Source organism: Delphinapterus leucas, chromosome 17, assembly GCF_059928025.1.
Source record: "Delphinapterus leucas isolate spDelLeu-1000000601 "Yukka" chromosome 17, BTC_Dleu_Yukka2, whole genome shotgun sequence".
Lineage (NCBI taxonomy): Eukaryota > Metazoa > Chordata > Mammalia > Artiodactyla > Monodontidae > Delphinapterus > Delphinapterus leucas.
The window spans coordinates 83,011,039-83,024,093 of record NC_143145.1 but is presented as its reverse complement, the minus strand read 5'-3'; the positions used below and the strand labels follow the sequence as shown (position 1 = coordinate 83,024,093).

At 40.7% G+C, this 13,055-nt stretch overlaps 1 protein-coding gene across 9 annotated transcripts in view; it reads right to left on the bottom strand.

The window, feature by feature from the left end:
• The window catches only part of ATP6V1H (ATPase H+ transporting V1 subunit H), a 128,992-nt gene that overhangs the window by 30,645 nt on the left and 85,292 nt on the right, over nt 1-13,055 (bottom strand). For 5 of the 9 annotated variants that reach the window (XM_089899159.1, XM_022556844.2, XM_022556846.2 and 2 more), the window contains one exon: nt 1,521-1,872. The exons of the other annotated variants lie outside the window; for them this stretch is intronic. In XM_089899159.1, coding sequence (XP_089755285.1) covers nt 1,812-1,872 — 61 coding nt within the window. In that variant the 3' untranslated portion in view covers nt 1,521-1,811. Of the gene's footprint in view, nt 1-1,520; nt 1,873-13,055 lie in introns of those variants that run through there. 9 annotated transcript variants of the gene reach the window in all.

The window sequence follows — 13,055 nt, the reverse complement described above, 5'->3', positions numbered from 1 at the left end:
GCTTGTCAATGGATAGAATATTAGCTGGTCTTTTTTTAAAAAAAGGGTTACCTACTTAGATTTTGTTTGTCAGAGTTAGAACTCCACTCTGTTAGTGTTTGCGGTTTACTTGAAAGTGAAAGTGGCATTATATTTATAGGAGGATTTAATCACTGAATGGTAAAAACATTAAGCACAGAAAAAAATGAAAGTGATTGTTTTGTAATTGTTATAAGTTCTATAAGCTGAGTGTGAAGATTTAAAAGGAAAAAAGTGCCTAGAGAGAGTTAATTTTAATATTTGGGATAATAATTAAAACATGGGCATGGGAGTATTGCCCCCCATGTACAAAAGCACTTCTCGGGGATTAGAGCACCAATGATTTCCACCAGGACGACTGTCTACTTTGTAAATACAGGGCTATGCAAAATGAAACTAAAATCAGAAAGTACGACATCAGAGAATCAAAGTGTTCTTATGAATTCAGATTTCACTGTCTCTGGTTACCAGAACTTCTAGAAATTGAGTGTCTTAAGAACCTAATAACTTTGCAGACCATTAATACCTTAACATGAAAACTGATCTTTTGCTAATGCAGAATCTATAATTCCACTGGCTAGTATTCTTCCACATTTAAGAAGTAAAAATGTCTGGGTCTAAGCAGTTTTAAAAATTTAGAACTTTCAGTCAAGAAAAAAATTGGTTTGATCAGACTACCTATTTTCTTGGAAAATAGGAAGTCAACTCTAAGAAAAATCACTGAGTCACATGAACCCACCGACGACCATTATTTCAACTAACTCTTCCCACAAGATCTCTACGTTGAAAATGAGACAATCCTTCATCCTTAAGCAGGAGATGGATCCTATGAGTGTCTCTCTGTAGAAGAAAAACTTATCAAATAAACTGTCTATTAGCCTTACAACCTTTACTCAACAACTCAACATTCAGAGAACTGCAAGGAATGAAAAGTGAAAATAAAATGAAAATGAATGAAAAATGAGACTCAGAGAGACCAGGCCATACGGTTAAAAACAAAAGGCTCAGATCTGGGGGACATGAACGTACAGGCCATGGATGTCCCGCTGAAGGCCTGGCGTTCCAGAATAAGGGGCTGGGGCTGGGGCTGGGGTTGGGATAAAATATCTACTGGCAACATTTAAACCAAAGCGTATTAAAAGAAAACAGACTTGAGGTACCAAAATCCAAGAATAAAAGTACAGGAAATCAATGAAAATAATCTAAAGCTAAAATTCCTCACTGTGCTCCACAAGCAAATCTTCTAGACCACAGCATCACGTCGAGTTAATTTAACATTTTAAAGTTCTCTGAATATTAGCAGAGGATTGCCGCAGTGTGTATGTGTGGATGGACGGACGGATGGATGTGGATGGACGGACGGATGGAAGACAGAGATACATATAATTTCAAAACATTTATTTACCATTCACTATTTTGCAAATACAATTCTCCCAATTTGGTTGGGACAAGAGGTATTTGTGTTAAAGGCCAAGTCAGGAACAAGGAAAGACAAAAACATATTTGGAGTGAGAATCCTTTAATAATTCTATATTCATTCCCAGAGAACAATAAATACAGAAATTACAAGCTGTATATGTAACAGTAATGTTTTCCTTAGATACAGAGAGCACCTACCTTAATACAAAGTAACGGGCAAACACTCGGGTTGAAATCAGCACTGGGGAAAGCTACACAACAGAAGAAAATGACACGTAAAATGAGAAACTGTTTGTTCTAATCACTGAGACTCACACTCCAGGTCTTCTGCCCCAGGCGAAGGGGCGCTGGAGACCCCGCGGCTGAGCGCCCATTCAGCTCCGGGCAGCTGCAGTCTGCGGTTGCTCAGACTGGAGCTGTTTACCAAGATACTCCCTGAAACACAGGAAGGAGATAGCAAGGGAGATTAGAACTGAAACAACAAAGAATCTCTTTCAAAATTGAAGGACAATCAATATACACTGTCGTCTATGCTTACTTTAACATCTAAACACTAGTAAAATAGCCCCAGAAAACTAATCTTGTCCAAATTTCAAAAGTACCTGTACTGTATGAATTTTAAACACTCCATGAACCACAGACAAACAAGGCATGACACACACAAACAAGTAATTCTGCATCCGATCACCGGCAACATCTGCTTTCCTGTTTAGAGAGTTGTGTCTGCTGCCACCACTTCTGCAATCTAACAAGTTCAAAATCAACATACGTATGATTCCAAGTAAGTGGCCTGATACATGAGAAACACATTTCCTGACGTTAGAAAGTACAAGTGTTCATCTCTAAGGATTTACACAAGAGCACATGAAAACAATCACTGAAAATAACATCCAGAATCACGACACTTAATCAGAGCTACTAGTTACCCAGCACTTACTCTGCACTGGCAGAGTCTGAAACCTTCACCAAGATGGTCCTACTGAATCCACAGAACCATCACCAGAGCCGAGAAGCAGTATTCTCATTTTACAGACGGGGCAACTGTGGCTTAGAGCAGTGGTCTCCAAATGTTTTAGGTGACGTTCTACTTCAGAAAATTATTTGAATGGTCTGTGTATACTTCACTCTAAATTGCATACAGATAACACTGTTGATTCCAGGACAGAAAACAATCTTTTCCCTATTTTCCTATGAAGGATTTGCCTAAACTTTCGTTTTTGAACTACCTAATACGGACCAGAAAAAGAGATCTTTTAAGAATATTTAAAAGATCCCCTCCTATAAAAAGGGAAAAGCTTGAGTTTTGGAATAAGGACTGGGTTTACATTCCGGAGCCTGGCAAAGCTGCCCAGAGCTCACGCTGTGAACCACCAGGTGGATCTAGTCCCTTAGGGCTGTGGTTCATCTCCCATGCCAGGACCCAACTAACACTCAGGGGACAACAGTGAATACCGGGACGTGGGGACGATAACTGATTTCCTCACATAAGAGGCGTTGCTGAAGTAGGGTCACAGCAGGAGGATTAAAACAGAGGGAAGAAGAGTTGTTCCAGCAGAGAATTTAAAAACACACCCAGGGGGATTCCGTGGCGGTGCAGTGGTTAAGGCACCACCTTCCAATGCAGGGGACGCAGGTTTGATCCCTGGTCGGGGAGCTAAGATCCCACCTGCCTCTCGGCCAAAAAACCAAAACATAAAACAGAAGCAATATTGTAACAAATTCAATAAAGACTTTAAAAATGGTCCACATTAAAAAAAAAATTTTTTTTAAACAAAAATCTAAAAACACGCCCAGCCATAGCTTCCTCCCCGATGTCTTCTGTTCTTGTTTTCCTGGTCAAAGGTCTTTATTACAGATAAATAATAATGCTCCATCCACTACACTCTCATTTTTTCCCTGCATACAAGGTGGCCACGGGGCATTCCCTGCCTCACAACCTTACTGCTCGGTGAGTACAAAAACCAGGGCCCCTTTTCCTTGTCTGCTAAGTAGGGTTTATGCAAGCTAGGATTTAAGCGAAGGACAAGAACACGCATAGATGTCAAGGGTTCAACTAAAAACCCGCACATCAAGAATCCCAGATGGAACTCTGCGAGCCCTACTTGAGGTAGGTCACAGGACACCAAGTCTACTGGGAGAAGAGCCCAGATAGGACCCGCGGACAGAAGAATCAAATTTCCTCCTCAGGCTTTCCTGAAATTGTTGTTTGCTATGGCATGTGGGTTGTTAAATTCAGAGGGAGCTGAACCAAGGCGCAACTGAAAAAGATCCTGTCCTACAGAGAGAGGACCCAGCCTGCGCGAAGCTTTGGAGAAAATCTACTCCTGGGTTCGGCTCGTAAAGGGTTGTGGTCTGCTGTCCTGACATCAAATGTGGTCAATTAAAACATTCCCAAGATTCACCCAAGCTGCCTCTGAGTCCTGTGTGACCCCAGGCACAGGGCAGTCCGGACACCAGTAGCCTGGGGCTGGGAACACACAAAGGTGGCTACGTCTGCACTTTGTTACCGGCCACCGTGGAAACCTGAGTACAGGTGTGCCCACCCTTATCCTCTCACCTCTGCAGCATCCTGGGAGTGGGCATTCTCATCTCCATCGACAGGGGAGGGAAAGCTGCAATCACCTGCTCAGGAGCAAAGCGGGCAGGTGCACGGGCCGGGGCTCAGGTCCACTCCTCTCTCTACTGTGAGGCTGCGCGGCCTCCAAAAAGAGGCCAGAAAGGTGCAGAAAGCAGACACTGCGCCTATCTTTATAGTAGGAAATAATAACAGGTGTGAATAATTTCTTCGTGTTAAGGTTACGTCACTGTCAGGCAAGAGAAAAAGTGACTACGGACTTTTCTTCAGGGGATGACAATGCATCTCTAATAGGAGGCCAGAAGAGTTACTTAAGTGAGTTAACCTGAGTATTGAGTCAGTCTCGCTAAACACGAAGATCAATACAGTAAAAATTCAACGCATAATTCACTCAAAGGGTATCCGATTTGTACCAGCAATCTACAGGAGCTGGACATTAATTCTTTGCTTCTACTACCTAAGAAGCAAAATTTGAGAAGTGTAATATTCTCTTCTCTTTAAACTTCATCCATGACTTTGTAGGGGAACAGAATTTGCTACCCAATGTGTGTCTCTTCAACATGAGGATTATTTTAGGCTGATTATTTTTAAAAAAACAAAAGCCTTGGCAAGTTCGCTTCTTACCTGCCCCTTAACTGCCTAAAGAACTCAGACAAAGGCCCTGGTCCAGGAAGGGCACTGTCACCGGAGATCTACAAAGCACACGGGTCGGCGCTGGGGGGAGCTGCACAGGGCCGGGAGACCAGAGTCCTCTGTGCGTCCCACTGTCCCCGCGGGCCCAGCAAGCATCTGTCATCAAACATCTGCCTTCCCACCTCGTGTGAACTGCCTTCTCCCCGCTGAAGTCCCCCCCCTGCACCCCCTTCTCCTCTCTCAGATGCCATATAGTTTAAAGCTGAGTTATTCCTCCAGCTTTTATCATGATTCTGAGTATTACACACAAATTTTGTTTTTATGAACGATTTTCCTATGTAAAACCACGAACCACGTAAAAATCACAGTGCTCCAAGGTCATCTGGATTTTCTCCTATGTTTTCTTCTAGGAGTTCTGTGTTTTACATTTAGGTTCATGATCCATTTTGAGTCAGTTTTTGTGGATGTCCAGTTGTTCCAGCACCATTTGTTGAAGAGACTACCTTTGCTCCCTTGTATTGCCTTTACTCCTTTGGCAAAGATCAGCTGACTATACTTATGGGGCCCTATTTCTGGGCTCTCTGTCCTGTTCCATTGATCCATTTGTCTACTCTTTCACCCACACCCCCACTATCTTGATTACTTAGCTTTATAATAAGTCTTCAAGTCAGGTGGTGTCAGTTTTCCAACTTTGTTCTTCTCCTTCAATATTGTGTTGGCTATGCTGCGTCTTTTGCTTCTCCATACAAACTTTAGTATCAGATTGTCCATGTCCAAAAAAAAAAAAATAACTTGCTGGGATTTTGATTGGGATTGCATTAAATTTATATCAATAGATCAAGTTGAGAACTAACATCTTGACAATATTGAATCTTCCTATCCATGAACATGGAATCTCTCTCCATTTACTTAATTCTTCGATGATTTCATTCATAGAGTTTAAAAGTTTTCCTCATGTAGATCTTATACATATTTTGTTGAATTTATACCTAAATATTTCATTTTGGGGAAGTGCTAATGTAAATGGTATTGTGTTTTTAATTTCAAATTCCACCTGTTCATTGCTGGTATACAGGAAAGTGATTGACTTTTCTGTATTAATATCATATCCTACAACCTGCTGTAATCGCTTATTAGTTCCAGGACATTTGTTTGTTTGTTTGTTTTTGTCAAATCTTTAGGATTTTCTATATACACGGTCATGTCATCTGAAAGCAAAGGCAGTTTTATGTCCTCCTTCCCAATCTGTATACCATTTATTTTCTTTTCTTGTCTTAATGCATTAGCTAGAACTTCCAGTACAAAGGAGTTGTGAGAGGGGATCATAGTATCCCTTTATTATCCTTTTACTTTCCATGGGATCTGTAGTCATGTTCCCTTTTTCATTTATGACACTAGTTAATTTGTGCCTTCTCCTTTTTCCTTAGGCTGGCTATAGGCTTATCAGTATCATTAATTTTTTCAAAAAAACAGCTTTTGGTTTCCTTGATTTTCTCTACAAATGTCCTATTTTCAATTTCCTTGTTTTTTTATTCTTACTTCTTTTCTTCTGCTTACTTTGATTTAATTTGCTCTTTTCTTCTCATTTCCTAAGCTGGAAACTTAGATTACCGACTCTTGAGCTTTCTTCTTTTCTAATATATGCATTGGGTGCTATAAATTTCCCTCTAAGCACTGCTTGCACTGCATCTCACAAATTTTGAAAAGCTGTATTTTCATTGTCACTTAGTTCAAAATATTTTTAAATTTCTCTTGAGTTTTCTTCTTTGACCTCTGTGTTATTTAGAAGTGTTGTTTAATCCCCACATATCTGGGGATTTTCCAGTTATCTTCCTGTTATTGATTTCTACTTTAATTCCACTGTGGTCTGAGAGCTGACACTGCATGATTCCTATTTTTTTTAATGTGTTAAGGTGGGTTTTATGGCCCAGAATGTCTTGGTGAATGTTCCATGTGAGCTTGAGAGAAATGTGTATTCTGCTGGTACTGGATGAGGTAGTCTATAGATGTCAATTCTATTCAGGTGATTGATGGTGTTGTTGACTTAACTGTGTCCTTATTGATTTTCTGCCTGCTGGATCTGTCCATTTCTGAAAGTGGGGTGCTGAAATCTTCAACTATGATAGAATTCATCTATTTCTCCTTACAGTTCTATCAGTTTCTGCTCCACATAGTTTGATGCGCTGTCGTTAGGCATATACATGTTAAGAATTATTATGTCCTTTTGGAGAACTAACCCCTTTATCTTTACAGAATGACCTTTCTTATCCCTGATAAACTTTCCTTACTTATAAGTCTGCTTTGTCTGAAAGCAATATAGCTACTTCTTCTTTCTTTTGATTAGTGTTAGCATGGTATATTTTCCTCCATTCATTTACTTCTGATCTATATGTGTCTTTATAGTTAAAGTGGGTTTCTTATAGGCTACACAGAGTTGGGTCATGCTTTTCGATCTGCTCTGATGATCTATCTTTTGCTTGGTGCAGTTAGACCACTGACATTCAGAGTGATTACTGATACAGCTGGATTAATATGTACCATATTCATTTCTGTTTCCTATTTGTTGCCCTTTTCTTCCGCCTTTTTTTTTTTTTTTTTTTTTTTTGCGGTACGCGGGCCTCTCACTGTTGTGGCCTCTCCCGTTGCGGAGCACAGGCTCCGGACGCACAGGCTCAGCGGCCATGGCTCACAGGCCTAGCCGCTCTGCGGCATGTGGGATCTTCCCAGACCGGGGCACGAACCCGTGTCCCCTGCATTGGCAGGTGGACTCTCAACCACTGCGCCACCAGGGAAGCTCTTTCGCTCCTATTTTTGTCTTCCACTCTTTTTCTGCCTTTTGTGGTTTTAATTCAGCATTTTATATGATTCTATTTTCTCTCCTTTCCTACTCAGCACGTCAGTTATACTTCTTTTTCTACTTTTTTTAGTGGCTGCCCTAGAGTTTGCGATATATTAATTTACAATTAATCCATGTATACTTTCAAATAGCACTATACCACTTCACGGATACTGTGAGTAGCTTGTAATAACCAAATAATCTTAATTCCTTCCTCCCGTCCCTTGAATCATTGCTGCCACTTATTTCACTTATATATAAACATACATAAGCAACGTGTATAAAATACATAAAAGCGTACATACTCAAGGATACTGTTGCTATTAGTTTTTTGAACAAACTTCTATGTTACATCAGTTAAGAAGAAGAAAAATAAAAGTTTTATTTTACCTTCAGTTGTTCCTTCTTTGATGCTCTTCCTTTCTTTATGTAGATCTGAGTTTCTGATCTCTATTATTTTCCTTCTCTCTAAAGAACTTTTCTCATATTCCCTGTATGGCAGGTCTACTGGCAACAAACTCCCTCAATTTTTGTTTCTTTGAGGAAATCTTTATTCCTCCTTCACTTTTGAAGGATAACTTCACAGGGTACAGAATTTGGTGCGTTTTTTTCTCTCAACATGTTAAATATTTCACTCCACTCTCTTCTTGCTGACATGGTTTCTGAGAAGTCAGATGTAATTCTTACCTTTGTTCCTCTGTAGGTAAGGTGTTTTTTCCCCCTGGCTTCTTTCAGGATTTTTTTTTTTCACCTTTGATTTTCTGTAATTTGCAAATTCCATGTCCAGGTGTAGTTTTTTTGGTGTTTATCCTGCTTGGTGTTCTCTGAGCTTTCTGGATCTGTGGTTTGGTGTCTGACATTAACTTGGGAAATCCTCAGTCATTACTGTTTCAAGTATTTCTTCTGTTCCTTTCTCTCTTTCTTTTTCTGGTATTCCCACCACATGTATTTTACCTCTTTTGTAGTTGTCCCATAGTCCTTGGATATTTTGTTCCGTTTTTTTAGTCTTTGGTTCTCTTTGCTTCTCAGTTTTGGAGGTTTCTACTGATATATCCTCAAGCTCAGAGAGTCTTTCCTCATCCGTGTCCAGTCTAACTTATAAGTCCATCAAAGGCATTCTTCATTTCTTTTACAGTGTTTTTGAGCTCTAACATTTCTTTTCGGTTCTTTCTTAGGATTTCTATCTCTCTGCTTAACTTGCCCATCTGTTCTTGCTTGCTGCCTACTTTATCCACTAGAGTCCTCAGCATATTAATCCTAGTTGTTTAAAGTTCCCAGTCTGATCTTCCAACATTACTGCCATGGCTGGTTCTGATGCTTCCTATGTCTCTTCTTCTTTTTTTTTTTTTGCTTTTTGGTATGCCTCGTAGTATTTTCTTGATAGCTAGACATGGTGTGCTAGGTAAAAGAAACTGCTGTAAATGAACCTTATGTAACGTGGTGGTGAGGTGAGGGAGAGGAAGCTTTCTGGAGTCCTTTGATTGGGTCTCAGTCTTTCTTGAACCTGGGCCTCGGGATTGTGAACTTCATGAGTGCTCCTCAGGATTTTTTCTACCCCTTTGGGTGAGACAGCATGATTAGAGCCAGCTAGAGTTGGTTATTTCCCTTCCCCAGGTCAGTCAGACTCTGATGGCACCCCAGCAGGCTGGGCTCTGGTTAACTAGTTTCCCCTGCGTGCAGGCCTTGTTAGAACGGAACAATAGTTAGAACTATTTCAAAATGGTTCCTTTCCCCTCCCCCTGCCAGAAGCCCAAGGGAATTTTTCTCAGATATTTATTGTGGGAACCTGGTCTGGCTTCTGCAGAGAAATCTCCCCATATGGTGGGGGCCCCCCATGACTGGATCCCCTGGAGTTTTTAATCCTCAGACTTGTGCACACTGAGCCTCCTGCAATTCACCAAGCACGGCCCAGCTCTCCTGCCAGGCACTGGTCCCCCGCTGGTCTCCACGTGTGAGTCCTGCTCAGGTAAGCCACAACTCCCTGTATTCACCTGCCTCTCCAGTCTCATCCTACCTTCTCCCCTACGGATCCAAGAAGGATTGTTGATTTTTTCAGTCTGTTCAGCTATTTACTTGTTGTTCAGATGCAGTGGCAACTTCCAAACTCCTTACATGCATAACTGGAAACCAGAAGTCCCTCTGTTTCATTTTGAATGCTGGTTCCAGATCAGCAAGTAGTTACAACAAAAAGCGATCTGCACAATGCAGAGGATGCCCCTAAATGACCACAGTATGTGCAAATCTGGTTAATGTAATGTGCTGTGTGGGAGGAATGTCTGTGCTGTTAGAAGGACTCTTAAGAAGATAGTATGCAATAAGCAAAGTCCACGTTTAGCGCTTCTTACAGACTCCTTTTTCTTTAATTATATTTAGAATGTAAGATTCTTACACGAGAATTCCTCCACTAAAAATATCATAATAATAATGTGGAAAACTCCAGGTACCCAAAGAGAGACCACAATTTTCTAAATTAGTTTTGGAAAATGTTAAACCCAGAAATGTCATATGTTTATTTAAATCACATGGAATGTTTTTAACATGATTATTAATGCTAAAACGTTAAAACTTACAGAAGGGCTTTTTCCTTCAATTCTGTCATAAGTAACTGCTTTAATCACTGCATTTATGGCTTCGTACTATTTATAGAACAACTGAGATACACTAAGCAGAGGTGGAGGTCCGAGAAGAAGGTAATCACCCACACCCTCGGCTTGCTGCGTTCCTCTCTATTTACGTACACATGAAAGACCGAGAGAGGGTGACACTCTTATAACTTATTACTCTGCTTGAAAACAGGTTGAAAAAGAAGCTAGAAACAAGGAGAAAATTCTACAGGAAATTCTCTACCTACAAAATTCAGTGTTCCTTTCCTGAGGTCCTGAGCTGTCCGTATGCACATATTGCTGCTTCTGAATTAGAGGCTGATGACATTTAAAATCATTCGGTAGGAGAAAAATGATGACATTTTATGATGCTAAATTATAATGTATAAACTGAGGGTCTATATAAAAGTTCTCTAAAGTAAGCTGTCACTGTTTACATATTTTGCCAAATTTAAGAATATAAAAATCCAGCCCTGCTCAAAAGAACAAGGGACATACCAGGAACTGCACATGGGGACGGGAAGATCAGAGCCTGCACGTGCCACTTACAGAGCTGTGGATAGGACTGACCCGCTCGAGGCCCCCTGGACTGAGGAGACCCTGGTGTGTGCCCAACGCACACCCCAGCAACTGCATTCGGCCCCCCATGCCACCCACAGCAGTCAGGGTTACATGTAACCCACCCGTCATTCCACGTAAACACAGGTGTTAAGTGGAAGGAAGAAAGAGTTCACGGAAATAATTCTTCAATCAGTCATAAAATCGTGAAAAAGAATTAAGTAACATTTTCACATGATATACAACTCTATGCTCCATGTTCTATAAATCAGGGATAAGTCCTTCTCTACATTATCAAGAAAAGTAATATTTAACTCCCTAGAGCAGAGTCTAAATCAAGAACCAGAGACAACGCAGTTCCATGATATTGTGAGTATCCAATATCCAATTTATACTTAAAATGTAATTTTTAACTTAAAACCAAAAAAAAATTCCCCTCAGTAAAAAAGAAATGTTAACTTTACTATATCCAAAATTACGATTTAGTCTAATCAACAGAAACTGGTAAAAATGCAATGCCAAAAATCTAAAAATCATTTACGGTAGAAAAAAGTAAAAAAATCAAGAGTGCACCGGAAATCTGGAAACAGCCAGGGAGGGCCTCGGAGAAAAACAACAACAGAGAAAATGTGCAAAACTGTCAGGAAAAGCTGCTGCTGCCATTCAGACAGACTTTCATTCTACTTTTACCCATGGGTGTATTTTCATTATCTTCAACTAATTCATTCACTGTGTTGTACTAAAATATACCCTTTCTAAAATTTTTTTTTTTTTTGGCGGTACGCGGGCCTCTCACTGCTGTGGCCTCTCCCGTTGCGGAGCACAGGCTCCGGACGCGCAGGCTCAGCGGCCATGGCTCACGGGCCCAGCCACTCCGCGGCACGTGGGATCTTCCCGAACCGGGGCACAAACCCGTGTCCCCTGCATCGGCAGGTGGACTCTCAACCACTGCGCCACCAGGGAAGCCCCTAAAATTTTGTTTTAATTAAATCAAAACAAACAAAATGTTGAGAGGAAACCAAGTCAACTGTGTTTTCAGGTTTTATTTGGTGTGAAACATCTTTCGGACACCGGTCCCATGGTTTAGGTTAAAAAGCCTCTATTTTAGGAAAGTAGAAAGGCAGACTTTACCAGCATGATTTACTAAAGGCAACTTGGTTACGTGCATAAAGATACTGATTCAAAATCCTTTTACATTTGGGGAAAACTCTGCTGAAGATTTACTTTCCAGTGGCATTCTATTTGGTCTCACACTAATCTGATGTTGAAATAAATTGCTATCACTTGAGCAATTTTCACTCTCTGGCACCAAGTGGTTTGTCACAACGAAAGACACAGGTCACGTGTGAGTTCTAATCTGCATATGAAAACTCCTTCCTCAAAGAAAGCATAGGAAAATGCTGACACTAAGCTTCTCCATTAAAGGGGATTTATCATAACTAAAACATTAAAGCTAAAATAGCTTGGTACATAATTAGAGAGGAGGGGGAAAAGGATATTCTCTCATCAGCTAGTCAATGACAAAGAGCAAATAAACCAGTTTCTGGCTATAAAGACAATTTACTTTTCCTTTTGTAATCGTACATCAAAAAATTTACTGAGACCAAATCAGATTCCTAAATTCAAGAAAAAGTTTTCAAATTTTAAATGTTTCATCTTTAATTCATGATCATTTGCACAATAAAAATTCTTAACCAAAAAATTTTCTCCACTGGCAAAGGGAAAATTCCCAGTCAACATCCTATTCCATACCCAGCTTTTTTTCCACATTAGAAATATACATTACAAAAAAAAGGGGGGTGCTTCCCTGATGGCGCAGTGGTTAAGAATCTGCCTGCCAATGCAGGGGACGTGGGTTCAAGCCCTGGTCCAGGAAGATCCCACATGCCGCAGAGCAACTAAGCCCGTGCGCCACGACTACTGAGCCTGAGCTCTAGAGCCTGCGAGCCACAACTACTGAGCCTGCGAGCCACAGCTACTGAGCCTGCAAGCCACAACTACTGAGCCCACGTGCCACAACTACTGAAGCCCGCATGCCTAGAGCCCGTGCTCTGCAACAAGAGAAGCCACTGCAATGAGAAGCCCGTGCACGGCAACAAAGAGTAGCCCCCACAGGCCGCAACAAGAGAAAGCCCACGCGCAGCAACGAAGACACAAGGCAGCCAAAAATTAATTAATTAAAAAAAAAACTAACAGTAAATTCTTCAAGAGAAAGAACTATTAAAATGAAGTTGTTGTTTATTAACAAAAGAAGAATTATGCTTCAACAGCCCTACTTTCAACAAAAGGGGAAAATAAAACTGTATTTAATGGAAACTTCAGGAAAATATCTGTCAATAAAAGCTCACTGATTGCAATAGCCTCCAACTCTATTAAATGCCAGCATTCTGTAAACGAACTTCATGAAAGAAAC